The sequence below is a fragment of the Oncorhynchus tshawytscha genome, linkage group LG05 (genome assembly GCF_018296145.1).
Source record: "Oncorhynchus tshawytscha isolate Ot180627B linkage group LG05, Otsh_v2.0, whole genome shotgun sequence".
Classification (NCBI taxonomy): Eukaryota; Metazoa; Chordata; class Actinopteri; order Salmoniformes; family Salmonidae; genus Oncorhynchus; species Oncorhynchus tshawytscha.
Genome location: NC_056433.1, coordinates 9,877,149 through 9,898,478, shown reverse-complemented (window position 1 = coordinate 9,898,478; position 21,330 = coordinate 9,877,149). Strand labels below are relative to the sequence as shown.

At 46.6% G+C, this 21,330-nt stretch overlaps 1 protein-coding gene across 15 annotated transcripts in view; it reads right to left on the bottom strand.

Moving 5' to 3' along the window:
- The window catches only part of LOC112249826 (MAP/microtubule affinity-regulating kinase 3-like), a 117,736-nt gene that overhangs the window by 19,357 nt on the left and 77,049 nt on the right, over positions 1-21,330 (bottom strand). For 9 of the 15 annotated variants that reach the window (XR_006083343.1, XM_042321441.1, XM_042321437.1 and 6 more), the window contains exons 8-11: positions 16,851-17,087; positions 11,682-11,822; positions 5,678-5,777; positions 2,338-2,450 (exon numbers count right to left, since the gene is read on the bottom strand). Coding sequence is in view for 14 of the 15 variants with exons in the window: in XM_042321441.1 (XP_042177375.1) it covers positions 2,338-2,450; positions 5,678-5,777; positions 11,682-11,822; positions 16,851-17,087 (591 nt within the window). In the remaining variant the exon portion in view is untranslated. The remainder of the gene's footprint in view (positions 1-2,337; positions 2,451-5,677; positions 5,778-11,681; positions 11,823-16,850; positions 17,088-21,330) is intronic. The other 6 variants (XM_042321438.1, XM_042321450.1, XM_042321444.1 and 3 more) reach the window with 1 other exon arrangement.

Sequence of the window (21,330 nt, the reverse complement as noted above, 5' to 3'; positions counted from 1 at the left end):
AACCGTTGGCTATTGGTTTAAGAGATTTTTCATCATGTTTTACATAGTTGTGTCATATTACATCAACAATCCTGGGAATTTAGTTGAAGCTTGCATCGATGCATCCTTCGAAATGTGCACAGAGTACGTGTTCCATACTCTGACCATTGTGTGCTCCAGTTTGCATGCTCGAAATGCGGTAGTGTGCATATTGAGAAACGCACATTTTGTGTTGGATGGAAAATTTTGAAAAATGCACTACATTTTTCTTGAATCTTCAACATAGTAATGCTACCAAAAATAATTTACAGAAACTAGTTACAAATGGAGTCATCCATGATTCACCAAATTATATTTTAAGCATATGTTTTATTTTCAGTCTCCATCTCCACTGAATGAGGTTAACTGTAAGGATTTCTTTCCTAATAATAATAATAATGTAAAATTAACAAATGTACTGAAAAACCTGTGTGAAGGTCAACCTACAGAGGAGGAACTTCTTGAGGCAATTAAATCCTTTTAGTGTTTAAAAACACCATGGCTTGATGATATACCAGTAGAGATAGGTCAGTATATCTGACCTTTTGTACTCAAATATAAATTTTTAGTATGTTTTAACTACTCCTATACAAATTATAGACTTTCAGGTACTCATTACTACTCATTACTACTGAAACAGGACCCAGGTGGTAAGTATAATTTTTATTTTACCTTTATTTAACTAGGAAAGTCAGTTAAGAACAAATTCTTATTTTCAATGACGGCCTAGGAACAGTGGGTTAACTGCCTGTTCAGGGGCAGAATGACAGATTTGTACCTTGTCAGCTCGGGGGTTTGAACTTGCAACCTTCCGGTTACTAGTCCAACTCTCTAACCACTAGGCTACCCTGCCGCCCCAATAATGATCCAGTCCATTTAAAAAACTGGAGACCTCTTACACTTAGTGAAATGTGTAAGAGGCCTCCAGGCAATCCTGGTGAAATGTGTAAGAGGCCTCCAGGCAATCCTGGTGAAATGTGTAAGAGGCCTCCAGAAACTCCTGGTGAAATGTGTAAGAGGCCTCCAGAAACTCCTGGTGAAATGTGTAAGAGGCCTCCAGGCAATCCTGGTGAAATGTGTAAGAGGCCTCCAGGCAATCCTGGTGAAATGTGTAAGAGGCCTCCAGAAACTCCTGGTGAAATGTGTAAGAGGCCTCCAGGCAATCCTGGTGAAATGTGTAAGAGGCCTCCAGGCAATCCTGGTGAAATGTGTAAGAGGCCTCCAGAAACTCCTGGTGAAATGTGTAAGAGGCTTCCAGGTAATCCTGGTGAAATGTGTAAGAGGCCTCCAGAAACTCCTGGTGAAATGTGTAAGAGGCCTCCAGGCAATCCTGGTGAAATGCATAGCACATGGAATAAAAAAGGTTTTACCAGATATTGTTAATCCTGATCAGACAGATTTTTTACATGGACAATATATTTGAGATAATATGTGACAATGAAACATAAAAGATACCTGGCCTGGTCTTCATGGCAGATGTTGAAAAGGCGTTTGATAAAGTACGACTAGAATTTATACATAAATGCCTGGACTACTTTAATTTTGGTGAATCTCTTATACAATGGGTTAAAGTTATGTACAGCAACCCCAGGTGTAAAATAGTAAATAATGGTTACTACTCAAAAAGTATTGAACTGTTAAGAGGAGAAAAACAAGGATGTCCGTTGTCTACTTACAAATAGCAGTGTTTGGCCATTTGGAAAGCCATAGTCAATCAATCTATAATATAATAATACTCGTAGGAAAGATTTTCATCCTTAGCTCACAATCTGTGGATAATATACGATTAGAAAGGTTCAAAATGTATGTAAAACATCACAACACAATTAAAAAATATACTGCACATGGAAACCAAACGAGGGTGGACTATGGTGATAGGTGGGATGGGCTGAGGGGCGTGATTAAAGAGCTGAGGTCTATGGTGATAGGTGGGATGGGCTGAGGGTGGTTGAGGGGTGGGATTAAGAGCTCATGTTCGGTAATGTATTATTGTTATGTGATGTAAAGTGTAAAATGTATGTATATGTAGAAAAAAAGCTGTAAAAACAGATAAATATATTTGTGTCCTCAGAAGAGGATGGGTTAATAATATATACATATATTTATTTTAATTTTAAAAAGTAGATCTTAAAAGAAAGAGAGACATTTTGAAAGCGCAAAAAAGTGACGGCATCACCCAAACAAACAATCACTTCAGGTACAGTATGTTTGCATTTAATTGCACTTGTGCACTTGCCAAAAATGTCAGACAGAAACCAAGACCAAGAACTAATACATGCTAGAGCCAGCACTTTCGGACATGGCCAGGTCTCCCCTTACCTCTGTGGACTTCCTTCCCAGTAGCAGGTAGGTGGCGGTGATCTCATCGTACTTCATCCTGGTTAGAGACTCAGTCACCTCCTCCCGAGTGTAGCCCATCCCCACCATGATGTCTGCAGGAGAACAGGAGTGGGATACGACAGCTGTTAGCATTAGACACCCAATAGGCTGCAGCCTGGGGTTGTCTAGCGGTTAGGGATGCTGCCTTCAAATCCAGCCCATACCCTTTTGACACAAACCCTCTTTCAACTTTCCTGTCTCTCCCTTGTGGTTTCTCCGTCGGCGTTACTCTGGACCCTGATCTCTCTTTTGAAGAACATATCAAGACCATTTCAAGGACAGCTTTTTTCCATCTACGTAACATTGCAAAAATCAGAAACTTTCTGTCCAAAAATGATGCAGAAAAATTAATCCGTGCTTTTGTCACTTCTAGGTTAGACTACTGCAATGCTCTACTTTCCGGCTACCCGGATAAAGCACTAAATAAACTTCAGTTGGTGGTAAATACGGCTGCTAGAATCCTGACTAGAACCAAAAAATTTGATCATATTACTCCAGTGCTAGCCTCTCTACACTGGCTTCCTGTCAAAGCAAGGGCTGATTTCAAGGTTTTACTGCTAACCTACAAAGCATTACATGGGCTTGCTCCTACCTATCTCTCTGATTTGGTCCTGCCGTACATACCTACACGTACGCTACGGTCACAAGACGCAGGCCTCCTAATTGTCCCTAGAATTTCTAAGCAAACAGCTGGAGGCAGGGCTTTCTCCTATAGAGCTCCATTTTTATGGAACGGTCTGCCTACCCATGTCAGAGACACAAACTCGGTCTCAACCTTTAAGTCTTTACTGAAGACTCATCTCTTCAGTGGGTCATATGATTGAGTGTAGTCTGGCCCAGGAGTGGGAAGGTGAACGAAAAGGCTCTGGAGCAACGAACCGCCCTTGCTGTCTCTGCCTGGCCGGTTCCCCTCTTTCCACTGGGATTCTCTGCCTCTAACCCTATTACAGGGGCTGAGTCACTGGCTTACTGGGGCTCTCTCATGGTCCCTGGAAGGGGTGGTCACCTGAGTGGGTTGATTCACTGATGTGGTCATCCTGTCTGGCGCCCCCCTGGGTTGTGCCATGGAGATCTTTGTGGGGCCCTGTCTCAGGATGGTAAGTTGGTGGTTGAAGATAAGTGGTGTGGGGGCTGTGCTTTGGCAAAATGGGTGGGGTTATATCCTTCCTGTTTGGCCCTGTCCGGGGGTGTCCTCGGATGGGTCCACAGTGTCTCCTGACCCCTCCTGTCTCAGCCTCCAGTATTTATGCTGCAGTAGTTTATGTGTCGGGGGGCTAGGGTCAGTTTGTTATATCTGGAGTACTTCTCCTGTCCTATTCGGTGTCCTGTGTGAATCTAAGTGTGCGTTCTCTAATTCTCTCCTTCTCTCTCTCGGAGGACCTGAGCCCTAGGACCATGCCCCAGGATTACCTGACATGATGACTCCTTGCTGTCCCCAGTCCACCTGGCCGTGCTGCTGCTCCAGTTTCAACTGTTCTGCCTTATTATTATACGACCATGCTGGTCATTTATGAACATTTGAACATCTTGGCCATGTTCTGTTATAATCTCCACCCGGCACAGCCAGAAGAGGACTTGCCACCCCACATAGCCTGGTTCCTCTCTAGGTTTCTTCCTAGGTTTTGGCCTTTCTAGGGAGTTTTTCCTAGCCACCGTGCTTCTACACCTGCATTGCTTGCTGTTTGGGGTTTTAGGCTGGGTTTCTGTACAGCACTTTGAGATATCAGCTGATGTACGAAGGGCTATATAAATACATTTGATTTGATTTGGTTTCTAACCAATCATTAAAAATATATATTTAAAAAAACGCCATTGGCTGAGACTGTGTGAACATATATCCCCCATTTCCTATTTGGAACCAAAATACTAGGCTGCGAGGGTAATGTGTTTGAATTTAATTTAATTAACTTTATTAATCCCACAAGGGGAAATAGGATGTACAGCAACAACATACTGCATACATCAGAGAAAGAGAGACAGAGACAGAGAGACAGAGAGAGAGCACTGATGGCTGGTGAAACAACAACTCATTCTCTCTATCATCAGTGCTGAGTGATGGCATGGTAAGAGCAGATCAATGCTGGCATCAACATGTATGGGGTGAGGGAGAGCGGGGTGCGAGTGGAAAGAACAAGGCCTGCCAGACTGTATCGACTCCTGGATCTGTGTGCGTGTATGTGTGTGTGTGTGCATGCACGCATACATTTTAATGACTGTGTGTTACGGAGTGTGGTTGTGTTAATGCGTGGTCAAGTGTGCTTTTTAATGACTATGTGCATGTCTGAGTGGAGTGCTAGGCCGTGGGTGTCTGAAAACAATCCAGCTCTGCCACGCTCACGTTGGGCACAGCATGCCAGGCTAGCCCGCAACACAGGCAGGCTCCCCCTAATACATGTGCCAACCTATCTACTCCCTCCTGCAACCAACAAACAAATAAGAGTTCCTAGCAGCTGATACAGCTGATACAGTTCGTCATCTGATAGTTACGCATTGAGAATACTACCTATAGAACCACATCAGTTCTAAGTGACTTAAATCCTCATTTACAAGCACTTCGCTACACTCGCAATAACATCCTCTAACTATGTGTATATGTGACCAATAACATCCTCTAACTATGTGTATATGTGACCAATAACATCCTCTAACTATGTGTATTTGTGACCAATAACATCCTCTAACTATGTGTATATGTGACCAATGACATCCTCTAACTATGTGTATATGTGACCAATAACATCCTCTAACTATGTGTATATGTGACCAATAACATTTGATTTGATTCATGTACCTACAGGGGTCAAAGTGTAACTAGATAGTCCTATTCCATCTAGTATGTCTCAGTTCTGATTTTCTGTTTTTTATTATGATTATTATTTCAGCATTAACCAACCTTCCTCCTGAAGAGCTAGCGGACGTGCAGGCTTTTGCTCCAGCCCACCTTTAACACACCACATTCTACTAATCAGCGTCTCCTCAGGACCTTGATTAGTATAATAATTTTGTGTTAGAGCAGGGCTGGGACAAAAGCCTGTATACTCAGCAACTCTCCATGAGGAGGCTTCCCATTCTTGGGTTCAATAAAGTCATTATCTATATTCATAAGTATGGGTACACTGTACACATGTAAAGATGGTCCCTGATTCGCTCCCTAACCCTTCCTGTTGATGTTTGCAAACCTATAAGGTGGAAGCTCCACCACCACACTGTTTATTTACACCTATCCAAGGGAGAGAAATGGGAGTGGCTGGTACACAGAGGAGTGCTCGAGTCAGTGTACCTATTCTCTTCTGGTCCGTGATGTCCGTTTCTGGTTCCACGAAGGGCTTCATCTCATCCTCTTCACAGCCGGCGTTTATCCACCGGTCCTTCATGATTTGCTATGAGGGAGAAGGACAAACACATGTTATAATTTCCACTCTACAGGCCCAATTTAACCTCTTGTCCCTGCGCCTATGAACTTAGATCTGTATAGGATTAATGGATTGGATAGGAACCATATAAGCAATATGTCAACGTCGGCTATATATTTATATAATATTTTATGTCAATCTAGGCGATATATTTACATTATATATGTCAACGTAGGCTATATATTAATATAATATATGTCAACCTAGGCTATACAGTATTAAGACCACTTGACTTTTTCCACATTTTGTTACGTTAATGGATTAAATATTTTTTTCCTCATCAATCTACACACAATACCCCATAATGACACCACAATACCCCATAATGACATCACAATACCCCATAATGACATCACAATACCCCATAATGACATCACAATACCACATAATGACATCATAATACCCCATGATGACGAAACAAAAACAGGTTTTTAGAACATTTTGCAAATGTATCAAAAATAAAAATACAACTGAAATCTCACATATACATAAGTATTACTCAGGACTTTGTTGAAGTACCGTTAGCAGCGATTTACAGCCCAGAGTCTTCTTGGGTATGACGCTACAAGCTTGGCACATCTGTATTTGGGGAGACTCTCCGAATCCTCTATGCAGTTCCTCTCAAGATCTGTCAGGTTGGATGGGGAGCATCGCTGCACAGCTATTTTCAGGTCTCTCCAGAGATCTTTGATCGGGTTCAAGTCCGGGCTCTGGTTAGGCCACTCAAGGACATTCAGAGACTTGTCCCAATGCCATTCATGCATTGTCTTGGCTGTGTGCTTAGGGTATTTGGCCCATTGGAAGGTGAACCTTCGCCCCAGTCTGAGGTCCTGAGCACTGTGGAGCAGATTTTCATCAAGGATCTCTCTGTACGTTGCTCCGTTCATATTTCCCTCGATCCTTACTAGTCTCCCAGTCCCTGCCAATGAAAAAGATCCCCACAGCATGATGCTGCCACCACCATGCTTCAACATAGGGATGGTGCCAGGTTTCCTCCAGACATGACGCTTGGCATTCAGGTCAAAGAATCTTGTGGTGCCTTTCTGCAAACTCCAAGCTGGCAGTCATGTGCCTTTTACTGAGGAGTGGCTTCCGTCAGGCCATTCAACCATAAAAGCAGATTGGTGGAGTGCTGCAGATATGGTTGTTCTTCTTAAAGGTTTTCCCATCACCACAGAGGAACTCTGGAGCTCTGTCAGAGTGACCATCGGGTTCTTGGTTACCTCCCTGACCAAGGCCCTTCTCCCCTGATTGCTCAGTTTGGCCGGGCAGCCAGCACTAGGAAGAGTCTTGGTGGTTCCAAACTTCTTCCATTTAAGAATGATGGAGGCCACTGTGTTCTTGGGGACCTTCAATGCTGCAGACATTTTTTGGTACCCTTGCCAAGATCTGTGCACAATCCTGTCTCTGAGCTCTACGGACAATTCCTTCGACCTCACGGCTTGGTTTTTTTCTCTGACATGAACTTTCAACTGTGGGACCTTATATAGACAGGTGTGTGCCTTTCCAAATCATGTCCAATCAATTGAATTGACCACAGGTGGACTCCAATCAAGTTGTAGAAACATCTCAAGGATGATCAATGTTAACAGGATGCACCTGAACTCAATTTCGAGTCTCATATCAAAGAGTCTGAATACCTATGTAAATAACTTCAGCTTTTATTTTTAATACAGCTGCAAGAATTTCTAAAAACCTGTTTTCGCTTTGTCATTATGGGGAATAGTGTGTAGATTGATCAGGGAAAAAAACTAGTAACAAGATGTGAGGGATCTGAATACTTTCCGAATGTACTGTAAGTCGACTGACTTGAAATGGCATTGAGCCCAAACCTGGAGGGCAGTGGCGGTGCAGAGATGGACTGATAAGTGGAGGGTACGAGGTGGTTGGATAAGTGGAGGGTACGAGGTGGTTGGATAAGTGGAGGGTACGAGGTGGTTGAATAAGTGGAGGGTACGAGGTGGTTGGATAAGTGGAGTGTACGAGGTGGTTGGATAAGTGGAGGGCACGAGGTGGTTGGATAAGTGGAGGGCACGAGGTGGTTGGATAAGTGGAGGGTACGAGGTGGTTGGATAAGTGGAGGGTACGAGGTGGTTGGATAAGTGAAGGGTACGAGGTGGTTGGATAAGTGGAGGGTACGAGGTGGTTGGATAAGTGGAGGGTACGAGGTGGTTGGATAAGTGGAGGGTACGAGGTGGTTGGATAAGTGGAGGGTAAGAAGTGGTTGGATAGGTGGAGGGTACGAGGTGGTTGGATAAGTGGAGGGCACGAGGCGGTTGGATAAGTGGAGGGTACGAGGCGGTTGGATAAGTGGAGGGTACGAGGTGGTTGGATAAATGGAGGGCACGAGGTGGTTGGATAAGTGGAGGGTACGAGGTGGTTGGATAAGTGGAGGGTACGAGGTGGTTGGATAAGTGGAGGGCACGAGGTGGTTGGATAAGTGGAGAGAACGAGGTGGTTGGATAAGTGGAGGGTACGAGGTGGTTGGATAAGTGGAGGGTACGAGGTGGTTGGATAAGTGGAGGGTACGAGGTGGTTGGATAAGTGGAGGGTACGAGGTGGTTTGATAAGTGGAGGGCACGAGGTGGTTGGATAAGTGGAGGGTACGAAGTGGATGGATAAGTGGAGGGTACGAGGTGGATGGATAAGTGGAGGGTACAAGGTGGTTGGATAAGTGGAGGGTACGAGGTGGTTGGATAAGTGGAGGGTACGAGGTGGTTGGATAAATGGAGGGTACGAGGTGGTTGGATAAGTGGAGGGTACGAAGTGGTTGGATAAGTGGAGGGCACGAGGTGGTTGGATAAGTGGAGGGTACGAGGTGGTTGGATAAGTGGAGGGTACGAGGTGGTTGGATAAGTGGAGGGTACGAGGTGGTTGGATAAGTGGAGGGTACGAGGTGGTTGGATAAGTGGAGGGTATGAGGTGGTTTGATAAGTGGAGGGTACGAGGTGGTTGGATATGTGGAGGGTTCTAGGTGGTTGGATATGTGGAGGGTTCTAGGTGGTTGGATATGTGAAGGGTTCTAGGTGGTTGGATATGTGGAGGGTTCTAGGTGGTTGGATAAGTGGAGGGTACGATGTGGTTGGATAAGTGAAGGGTACGAGGTGGTTGGATAAGTGGAGGGTACGAGGTGGTTGGATATGTGGAGGGTTCTAGGTGATTGGATAAGTGTAGGAGCATGTGTGTTCGTGTTCCCATGATGCTTAGCCACTGTAGCCCTTGGTATCCAAACACCTTGCCAGTTGGGTGAAGTGCTTAGGGGAGAAAGACACACACTGGCTTTAGCTGTGCTTAGCCGTGGTGTTTCTCATTAGTCTTTGTGTATCACAGATACTAGAAAAGGAACAGGGCGCCATTTGGGACACAAACACTTCTCTTTTTCTCTCTGTTCTGGGTGATGTGGTACAAAACGGACTAGTCACTGATCTCCCTCCATGTGAGCAAGACAAAGGAGCTGATCGTGGATTACAGGAAACTGAGGGCAGTGCACGCCCCCATCCGCAGGGCTGTAGTGGAGTGGGTCGAGAGCTTCAAGTTCCTCGGTGACCACATCACTAAGGAATTAACATGGTCTACACACACACACACCAAAACAGATGTAAAGAAGGCACGACTACGTCTCTTCTCCCTCAGGAGGCTGAATAGATTTGGCATGGGGCCTCAGATCCTCAAAACGTTCTACAGCTGCACCATCGAGAGTATCTTGACTGGCAGCATCACAGCCTGGCAACTGCTCGGCACCCGACCGCAAGGCGCTACAGGGGACAGTGTGTACGGCCCAGTACATCACTGGGGCCGAGCTCCCTGCCTTCCAGGACCTCTATACCAGGTGGTGTCAGAGGAAGGCCCTAAAAATGGTCAAAGACTCCAGCCACTCAAGTCATAGACTATTCTCTCTGCTACAGCACAGCAAGCAGTAACGATGGAACCAACAGGAACCTGAACAGCTTCTACCAAGCCATAAGACTGCTAAATAGTTAGTTAAATAGTTAACCAAATAGCTACGCAGACTATCTGCATTGACCCCTTTTTGCACTAATTCTTTTAACTCATCACATACAGTACGCTGCTGCTGGTGTTTATTATCCATCCTGTTGCCTAGTAACTTTGTCCCTACATATATGTACATATCTACCTCAATGACCTCGTACCCCTGCACATGGACTCGGTTTCTGATACCCCGTGTATATAGACAAGTTATCGTTATTCATTGTGTATTTATTCCTCTGTATTGTTGAGAAGGGCCCGTCAGTAAGCATTTCATTGTTAGTCTACACCTGTTGTTTACCAAGCATGTGACAAATATAATGTGATTTGATTAGATCAATGTACACAAAAGCACACACAAAGAATGCTGTGTGTTTCTGCATAAGTGCCTGTGTGTGTGTGTGTATGTGTGCGTGGGGGTTCTGTGTGTATGTGCCTGTGTGTGTGTGTGTGGGGGGTTCTGTGTGTATGTGCCTGTGTGTGTGTGGGGGTTCTGTGTGTATGTGCCTGTGTGTGTGGGGGGTTCTGTGTGTATGTGTGCGTGGGGGGTTCTGTGTGTATGTGCCTGTGTGTGTGTGGGGGGTTCTGTGTGTATGTGCCTGTGTGTGTGTGGGGGGTTCTGTGTGTATGTGCCTGTGTGTGTGTGGGGGGTTCTGTGTGTATGTGCCTGTGTGTGTGTGGGGGGTTCTGTGTGTATGTGCGTGTGTTTGTATGTGTGCGCGCGAATAAGTACATGTGCATCTAGCAGAGGGAAATCTGCTTTAGCCGCTGGAGGAGGTGTGTGTGTGCGCGCGCATGCATTAGTGTGTGCATGTTTGCATGCGTGTGTGTGACCACATTCAGGTGCGGTTTTCAAACCCTGCATGCCATGCATCTCCACACAGGTAGAATCCAGGCAGGAGTGACGTAAAGCAGGAAGGAGTCTGTGTGAGAGGGGTGGACGTAAAGGAGGAAGGAGTCTGTGTGAGAGGGGTGGACGTAAAGCAGGAAGGAGTCTGTGTGAGAGGGGTGGACGTAAAGGAGGAAGGAGTCTGTGTGAGAGGGGTGGACGTAAATGAGGAAGGAGTCTGTGTGAGAGGGGTGGACGTAAAGGAGGAAGGAGTCTGTGTGAGAGGGGTGGACGTAAAGGAGGAAGGAGTCTGTGTGAGAGGGGTGGACGTAAAGCAGGAAGGAGTCTGTGTGAGAGGGGTGGACGTAAAGGAGGAAGGAGTCTGTGTGAGAGGGGTGGACGTAAAGGAGGAAGGAGTCTGTGTGAGAGGGTGGACGTAAAGGAGGAAGGAGTCTGTGTGAGAGGGGTGGACGTAAAGGAGGAAGGAGTCTGTGTGAGAGGGATGGACGTAAAGCAGGACGGAGTCTGTGTGAGAGGGTGGACGTAAAGGAGGAAGGAGTCTGTGAGAGGGGTGGACGTAAAGGAGGAAGGAGTCTGTGTGAGAGGGTTGGACGTAAAGCAGGAAGGAGTCTGTGTGAGAGGGGTGGACGTAGTAAAGCAGGAAGGAGTCTGTGTGAGAGGGGTGGACGTAAAGGAGGAAGGAGTCTGTGTGAGAGGGTGGATGTAAAGGAGGAAGGAGTCTGTGTGAGAGGGGTGGACGTAAAGGAGGAAAGAGTCTGTGTGAGAGGGGTGGACGTAAAGGAGGAAGGAGTCTGTGTGAGAGGGGTGGACGTAAAGGAGGAAGGAGTCTGTGTGAGAGGGGTGGACGTAAAGGAGGAAGGAGTCTGTGTGAGAGGGGTGGACGTAAAGGAGGAAAGAGTGTGTGAGAGGGGTGGACGTAAAGGAGGAAGGAGTCTGTGTGAGAGGGGTGGACGTAAAGGAGGAAGGAGTCTGTGTGAGAGGGGTGGACAGCGAGTAGTAAAAAATAAAAAGTAATAAGCGTAAGACATATTTACATTTTGGCCTTCCTCCCTCACCTCAAGTGTACCGCGCTTGGCTGGGTTGAGCACCAGGAAACGCTTGAGGAGGTTTTCACAGTCGGTGGACATGTAGAAAGGGATACGGTATTTACCCCTTAAAACACGCTCTCTCAGCTCCTATAGGGGGAGATAGAGAGGAGAGGATAAAGGTCGGGTCAGTTGTGGACATGCAGAAGGGGATAAGGTATCCCCCCAATGAATCAGCTACCCCAAAACACACTCTCACGCCCTCAGATGCAGGAAAGAATGTGCAATGAGGTATTGAATGTGTCACTGTCGGTCACCTTGATTACTACAATTTGTCTCTCTTGACCTGTGTGCACCTACGTTGTTTCATTCATAGGCTATGTTGTAAGCAACCTCATGATGGGTATAGGGAAAATTTGAGTATCATGTAGTAAACTAAACCTACTGAAGTTACGTTGAACTGGGTTAATGGAATATGAATTACAGTCATCCAATATCCCAGGGATCATCAACTAAGATTCAGCAGCGGGACAATTTTCTTGAGCGGGTGGTTGGGGAGCCGGAACATCATTACAAATCATTTGTTGACGGCAAATTGACCGCAAGGAGCCCAAACAGACATCATGTTTGACTAAAACATAATCGTTCCAAACCTTGCTTATATTTCTATACAATCACACGCCTCTCTATCGTGCTTGGGAACACATTTCTTAAATGAAAATCACTTGGAGCTGATTTTCTGGTGTTTTTACAGTCATGTCTAACAACGCAGCAAGTTGGGAGTCCTGCAATATACAGTAGGGGAGTGCTGCAATATACAGTAGGGGAGTGCTGCAATATACAGTAGGGGAGTGCTGCAATATACAGTAGGGGAGTGCTGCAATATACAGTAGGGGAGTGCTGCAATATACAGTAGGGGAGTGCTGCAATATACAGTAGGGGAGTGCTGTAATATACAGTAGGGGAGTGCTGCAATATACAGTAGGGGAGTGCTGCAATATACAGTAGGGGAGTGCTGCAATATACAGTAGGGGAGTGCTGCAATATACAGTAGGGAGTGCTGCAATATACAGTAGGGGAGTGCTGCAATATACAGTAGGGGAGTGCTGCAATATACAGTAGGGGAGTGCTGCAATATACAGTAGGGGAGTGCTGCAATATACAGTAGGGGAGTGCTGCAATATACAGTAGGGGAGTGCTGCAATATACAGTAGGGGAGTGCTGCAATATACAGTAGGGGAGTGCTGCAATATACAGTAGGGGAGTGCTGCAATATGCAGTAGGGGAGTGCTGCAATATACAGTACGGGAGTGCTGCAATATACAGTAGGGGAGTGCTGCAATATACAGTAGGGGAGTGCTGCAATATACAGTAGGGGAGTGCTGCAATATACAGTAGGGGAGTGCTGCAATATACAGTAGGGGAGTGCTGCAATATGCAGTAGGGGAGTGCTGCAATATACAGTAGGGAATGCTGCAATATACAGTAGGGGAGTGCTGCAATCAGTAGGGGAGTGCTGCAATATACAGTAGGGGAGCCCTGCAATATACAGTAGGGGAGTGCTGCAATATACAGTAGGGGAGTGCTGCAATATACAGTAGGGGAGTGCTGCAATATACCGGGAGTGCTGCAATATACAGAGGGGAGTGCTGCAATTACAGTAGGGAGTGCTGCAATATACCCAAAGCCCTGCAATATACAGTAGGGGAGTGCTGCAATATACAGTAGGGGAGCCCTGCAATATACAGTAGGGGAGTGCTGCAATATACAGTAGGGGAGTGCTGCAATATGCTGCAACAGAAGTAAAGGAAATGGATAAACTGACTGCATCCAATCAAAACGTGGCATTTAACACCATAAGGCCAAGCTCATAAAAACATGTGTCCTCCCTAATCTTGAATGGCACAAACCGCCACTGACAAAGACAGACACTGCTTCCCAATTCTCTACCTTTCTCCCAAAGTGTGCAATCACACCCTCTTCCCTATGCAGTAAGCATGCCCTCTTCCCTGTGCAGTAAGCATGCCCTCTTCCCCATGCAGTAAGCATGCCCTCTTCCCCATGCAGTAAGCATGCCCTCTTCCCTGTGCAGTAAGCATGGTAAGCATGCCCTCTTCCCCATGCAGTAAGCATGCCCCCTTCCCCTAAGCAGTAAGCATGGTAAGCATGCCCTCTTCCCTATGCAGTAAGCATGCCCTCTTCCCTATGCAGTAAGCACGGTAAGCATGCCCTCTTCCCTATGCAGTAAGCATGCCCTCTTCCCCATGCAGTAAGCATGCCCTCTTCCCCATGCAGTAAGCATGCCCCCTTCCCCATGCAGCAAGTATGGTAAGCATGCCCTCTTCCCTATGCAGTAAGCATGCCCTCTTCCCTGTGCAGTAAGCATGCCCTCTTCCCTATGCAGTAAGCATGCCCTCTTCCCTATGCAGTAAGCATGCCCTCTTCCCTGTGCAGTAAGCATGCCCTCTTCCCCATGCAGTAAGCATGCCCTCTTCCCTGTGCAGTAAGCATGCCCTCTTCCCCATGCAGTAAGCATGCCCTCTTCCCTGTGCAGTAAGCATGCCCTCTTCCCTGTGCAGTAAGCCTGCCCTCTTCCCTGTGCAGTAAGCCTGCCCTCTTCCCTGTGCAGTAAGCATGGTAAGCATGCCCTCTTCCCTATGCAGTAAGGATGCCCTCTTCCCTATGCAGTAAGCATGCCCTCTTCCCTATGCAGTAAGCATGCCCTCTTCCCTATGCAGTAAGCATGCCCTCTTCCCTATGCAGTAAGCATGGTAAGCATGCCCTCTTCCCTGTGCAGTAAGGATGCCCTCTTCCCTATGCAGTAAGAATGGTAAGCATGCCCTCTTCCCCATGCAGTAAGCCTGCCCTCTTCCCCATGCAGTAAGCCTGCCCTCTTCACCATGCAGTAAGCATGCCCTCTTCCCTATATGCAGTAAGAATGGTAAGCATGCCCTCTTCCCCATGCAGTAAGCATGCCCTCTTCCCTATATGCAGTAAGCATGCCCTCTTCCCTATGCAGTAAGCATGCCCTCTTCCCCATGCAGTAAGCATGCCCTCTTCCCCATGCAGTAAGCATGCCCTCTTCCCAATGCAGTAAGCATGCCCTCTTCCCAATGCAGTAAGCATGCCCTCTTCCTATATGCAGTAAGCATGCCCTCTTCCCATGCAGTAAGCATGCCCTCTTCCCAATGCAGTAAGCATGCCCTCTTCCCAATGCAGTAAGCATGCCCTCTTCCCTATATGCAGTAAGCATGCCCTCTTCCCCCCATGCAGTAAGCATGCCCTCTTCCCCATGCAGTAAGCATGCCTCTTCCCATGCAGTAAGCATGGTAAGCATGCCCTCTTCCCTATGCAGTAAGCATGCCCTCTTCCCTATGCAGTAAGCACGGTAAGCATGCCCTCTTCCCTATGCAGTAAGCATGCCCTCTTCCCTATGCAGTAAGCATGCCCTCTTCCCCATGCAGTAAGCATGCCCTCTTCCCCATGCAGTAAGCATGCCCTCTTCCCCAGTATGCAGTAAGCATGCCCTCTTCCCCATGCAGTAAGCATGCCCTCTTCCCTATGCAGTAAGCATGCCCTCTTCCCCATGCAGTAAGCATGCCCTCTTCCCTATGCAGTAAGAATGGTAAGCATGCCCTCTTCCCCATGCAGTAAGCATGCCCTCTTCCCTATGCAGTAAGAATGGTAAGCATGCCCTCTTCCCCATGCAGTAAGCATGCCCTCTTCCCTATGCAGTAAGCATGCCCTCTTCCCCATGCAGTAAGCATGCCCTCTTCCCTATGCAGTAAGAATGGTAAGCATGCCCTCTTCCCCATGCAGTAAGCATGCCCTCTTCCTTATGCAGTAAGCCCTCTTCCCCATGGTAAGCATGCCCTCTTATTTATGCAGTAAGAATGGTAAGCATGCCCTCTTCCCTGTGCAGTAAGCATGCCCTCTTCCCCATGCAGTAAGCATGCCCTCTTCCCTGTGCAGTAAGCATGGTAAGCATGCCCTCTTCCCTGTGCAGTAAGCATGGTAAGCATGCCCTCTTCCCTATGCAGTAAGGATGCCCTCTTCCCTGTGCAGTAAGCATGCCCTCTTCCCCATGCAGTAAGCCTGCCCTCTTCCCCATGCAGTAAGCCTGCCCTCTTCCCCATGCAGTAAGCATGCCTCTTCCCTATATGCAGTAAGAATGGTAAGCATGCCCTCTTCCCCATGCAGTAAGCATGCCCTCTTCCCCATGCAGTAAGTATGCCCTCTTCCCCATGCAGTAAGCATGCCCTCTTCCCTATATGCAGTAAGCATGCCCTCTTCCCTATGCAGTAAGCATGCCCTCTTCCCCATGCAGTAAGCATGCCCTCTTCCCCATGCAGTAAGCATGCCCTCTTCCCAATGCAGTAAGCATGCCCTCTTCCCATGCAGCAAGTATGCCCTCTTCCCCATGTAAGCATGCCCTCTTCCCTGTGCAGTAAGCATGCCCTCTTCCCTGTGCAGTAAGCGTGCCCTCTTCCCTGTGCAGTAAGCATGGTAAGCATGCCCTCTTCCCTGTGCAGTAAGCATGCCCTCTTCCTTATGCAGTAAGCATGCCCTCTTCCCCATGCAGTAAGCATGCCCTCTTCCCTATGCAGCAAGTATGGTAAGCATGCCCTCTTCCCCATGCAGTAAGCATGCCCTCTTCCCTATGCAGTAAGCATGCCCTCTTCCCAATGCAGTAAGCATGCCCTCTTTCCCAATGCAGTAAGCATGCCCTCTTCCCTATGCAGTAAGCATGCCCTCTTCCCCATGCAGTAAGCATGCCCTCTTCCCCATGCAGTAAGCATGCCCTCTTCCCCATGCAGTAAGCATGCCCTCTTCCCCATGCAGTAAGCATGCCCTCTTCCCCATGCAGTAAGCATGCCCTCTTCCCCATGCAGTAAGCATGCCCTCTTCCCAATGCAGTAAGCATGCCCTCTTCCCCAAGCAGTAAACATGCCCTCTTCCCTATGCAGTAAGCCTGCCCTCTTCCCCAAGCAGTAAGCATGCCCTCTTCGCTATGCAGTAAGCATGGTAAGTAGCGGCTAGATGGAGTTAGCCCCATTCTTACAACACTGCTTTCCTTTTAAAGCAATTGCACATTTATGACAGAAGGGTAGACAGAAATGGCATATAGAGTGGAGGTCAGGGTTAAAAGTTAATACACTCACACATGTACACACACACCTTGAGGTTCTGACCGTCGAAGGGCAGCGACCCTGAGACCAGCGTGTACAGGATGACCCCCAGGCTCCAGACATCCACCTCTGGCCCGTCGTACTTCTTCCCCTGGAACAGCTCTGGGGCGGCGTAGGGAGGAGAGCCGCAGAACGTGTCCAGCTTACTTCCCATGACAAACTCATTACTGAAGCCAAAGTCGGCAATCTTGATGTTCATGTCGGCGTCCAGGAGTAAGTTCTCAGCCTGGTTGGGGGGTGAGTAGGGGTGGAAGTGGGTGTGTTTGTGTGTGGAATGTATTCAGTGACGTGAAACATTGTTGTCCTTTTCAAATTAAAGAACGGGGATGTAGATGGCTGGATGTTACACTGGAACTAGTGACCTATTAGTGGGGTGTGTGTGGGGACATCATTCATTGTGACACAAGATGCACTATGTACGAGATTGCTAATGGAGAAGTAAACATTGAACATTTACACCGGCAGTAACGTTGTCAGACTCCCTTATTAAATAACTTTACAGTCTTGAATACTGCAGATAGAACTAGAATGAATAGTGCTATCAGGGGAAAGAGAGAGATATGAAGAGAGGAGAGAGATGGGGAAGAGCGGAGGAAGACAAAGAAGCGAATGAGGTGCAGAGGATGAGAATGAGAGCAAGATGCCAACTCCGTGCCCCACACGTAGCATCAGACATCTTTCTTTCTTCCTTCCTATTTCCATCACTCTCTCCATCTCCCTGTTTCTCTATCCATATCTTTCTGTTCCTCCCTCCCACTTTCTCTCCTTCTCTCTTTCTCTATTACTCACCCTCTCTCTCTCTTGTGCATAATGTCTCATGGTGGAAACAGAGCATGTAATGCCCTGTAGACTACTACACTGTGTCACAAAGCACACATCTCTGGGGGATGGTAACACAACATCCCATGAGACCCCTGCTAGAGGAGTAGGAGGTGATTATGAACAGTGTTTCTCCCAGGGCTGTGGAAGAGAGTGCGTGTGTGTGTCATGGTACGTGTGTGTGTGCCAGGGTACGTGTGCGTGTGCAGGTGTAGGATCTTAATTTGATCACCCTGTTGCAGGACAACTTTCCTGCCTGCAATGCAGGATATGTAAAACTTGCAATGTATTTGACACTGGAACCGCTGGGCCTCGAAGGTCCCCTCCTCATTCTGACTGAAAAAATAATAATCTACCTTAAAAATAAAAAATAAATATATATATATAAATATAAGTCGGAAGTTTACATACACCTTAGCCAAATACATTTAAACTTAGTTTATCACAATTCCTGACATTTAAGCCTAGTAAAAGTTAGGATCACCACTTTATTTTAAGAATGTGAAATGTCAGAATAATAGTAGAGAGAATGATTTATTTCAGCTTCTATTTCTTTCATCACATTCCCAGTGGGTCAGAAGTTTACATACACTCAATTAGTATTTAGTAGCATTGCCTTAGAATTGTTTAACTTGGGTCAAATGTTTTGGGTAGCCTTCCACAAGCTTCCCACAATAAGTTGCGTGAATTTTGGCCCATTCCTCCTGACAGAGCTGGTGTAACTGAGTCAGGTTTGTAGGCCTCCTTGCTCACACACGCTTCTTCAGTTCTGCCCACAAATGTTCTGTAGGATTGAGGTCAGGGCTTTGTGATGGCCACTCCAATACCTTGACTTTGTTGTCTTTAAGCCATTTTGCCACAACTTTGGTAGTATGCTTGGGGTTACTGTTCATTTGGAAGACACATTTGCGACCAAGCTTTAACTTCCTGACTCATGATACCATCTATTTTGTGAAGTGCAACAGTCCCACCTGCAGCAAAGCACCCCCACAACATGATGCTGCCACCCCCGTGCTTCACGGTTGGGATGGTGTTCTTCGGCTTGCAAGCCTACCCCTTTTTCCTCAAAACATAACGATGGTCATTATGGCCAAACAGTTCTATTTTTGTTTCATCAGACCAGAGGACATTTCTCCAGAATGTACGATCTATGTCCACATGTGCTGTTGTAAACCGTAGTCTGTCTTTTTTATGGCGGTTTTGGAGCAATGGCTTCTTCCTTGCTGAGCGGCCTTTCAGGTTATGTCGATATAGGACTCGTTTTACTGTGGATATAGATACTTTTGTACCTGTTTCCTCCAGCATCTTCACAAGGTCCTTTGCTGTTGTTCTGGGATTGATTTGCACTTTTCGCAACAAAGTAAGTTAATCTCTAGGAGACAGACCGCATCTCCTTCCTGAGCGGTATGATGGATGCGTGGTCCCATGGTGTTTATACTTGCGGACTATTGTTTGTACAGATGAACGTGGTACCTTCAGGAGTTTGGAAATTGCTCCCAAGGATGAATCAAATTTGTGGAGGTCTACAATTTATTTATTTAGATTTTCCCATGATGTCAAGCAAAGAAGCATTGAGATTGAAGGTAGGCCTTGAAATACATTCACCGGTACACCTTCAATTGACTCAAATTATGTCAATTAGCCTATCAGAAGCTTCTAAAGCCATGACATCATTTTCGGGACTTTTCCAAGCTGTTTAAAGGCACAGTCAACTTAGTGAATGTAAACTTCAGACCCACTGGAATTGTGATACAGTGAATCATAAGTGAAATAATCTTTCTGTAAACAATTGTAGGCAAAATGACTTGTGTCATACACAAAGTAGACCAACTTGCCAAAACTATAGTTTGTTAACAAGAAATTTGTGGAGTGGTGGTAAAACAAGTTTTATTGACTACAACCTAAGTGTATGTCAACTTCCGACTTCAAACAGCTTCTGTTTACAATGACGAAATAAAACAGTCAGCCAAACGCACAGTCAGTGAGTCAGCCAGACGCACAGTCAGTCAGCCAGACGCACAGTCAGTCAGCAAGATGCACAGTCAGTCAGTCAGCCAGACGCACAGTCAGTGAGCCAAACGCACAGTCAGTCAGTCAGCCAGACGCACAGTCAGGAAGCCTACCGAGTGGTGCAGTGGTCTAGCTGTGCCACTAGAGATCCTGGTTCGAATCCAGACTCTGTCGCAGCCGGCCCGACCAGGAGACCCATGGGCGGCGCACAATTGGCCCAGCGTCGTCAGGTTTAGGGGAGGGTTTGACCGGCAGGGATGTCCTTGTCCCATCGCACTCTAGCAACTCCTGTGGCGGGCCGGGCGCATGCACGCTGACACGGTCGCCAGGTGTACGGTGTTTCCTCCGACACATTAGTGTGGCTGGCTTCTGGGTTAAGTGGGCATTGTGTCAAGAGGCAGTGCGGCTTGGTTGGGTCATGTTTCGGAGGACGCACGGCTCTAGACCTTCGCCTCTCCTGAAGTCCGTACAGGAGTTGCAGCGATGAGACAAGACTAACTACCAATAGGATACCAGGAAATTGGCGAGAAAAAGTTGCACGGTCAGCCAGACACACGGTCAGTTGATGAAAACATCAGTAGACTAAACATAAATAGTGAAAATCAGCACAAAATGGATATTAAATGCCGATATGAAAACATTCAAAGATAATAAATGGACTGTCAGCTCGTGCTTACATGGTGTGCATCTTAACACAGTGGCATCAGTTGGAGCATGTCCATGTCACATAAACAATGAAAGCTGGTGAGCATGTTGTTTTCTGTTTGAGATGTGGGGCCTGCTGTCTCAGTGATGACATTTTGTGCTGATAATCGGTGTAGCATTGCTCACAAGCTTGTTCTTCCCAAATGTTGTCGTCCCTACCGGCTCAGTGCACACCGGTTATGGCTTTTTGGGTGTAGATTCAGGTTCAGGTTGAGAGCTCGGAATCAGAAGAATAATAAACATGATCCATTTCTTCCTCCGCAATCTGAGTGGTTTTAATTCAGATCTTGTCGCAGCGCTAACACAGAATGTGCATCCCGTTCGTCTGGGTTGTAATAATATTGTACATGACGTACGCTCTCACTGTGTTCTCCAAGTAGGCCAAAGTAGACTGATAAGACTGCTTGGATTCGGTGGACTGATATAGGGTACTTACCATTTGGAGATTACAAAAGATCCATGATCCCTTTTCTCCCCCAATATACTTTATTCATTTATTTCATCCATTGTTGTATCTGTGACATTAGTTTCAGTTACAGTTTTAGGTTCAGTTTCGAGGCAGTTTTCAGGGTGATTCTAAACTGGGAACCGCACCTTCAACTGTGAGGAGAAGGAAGGGCCTATTTTATAAAGGGCATGTAAAGGGCATGTAATTTTTCCCCTGGAAAGCCATTTAAAAAAAAGACATGCCCTGCTAAAACTCGCTATGACACCAGGTCTGTATGTTATATTATGATTGTAACAACAACAGTGTGTTAAACAGACTTATTTAGGAAAAGTCTGGAGTGAGAGGGGCATGACGTTCAAAATGTAATTAATGAGCCGTCCAAATGACGACTGATTTAGTGGTTCTAGTGTGAAGAAGTCTTCTGAAGTTTGTCATTTCTTGATTTTCCCTTAAGAAAATGTTATCAGTCCTTACAAAACATGTCTGT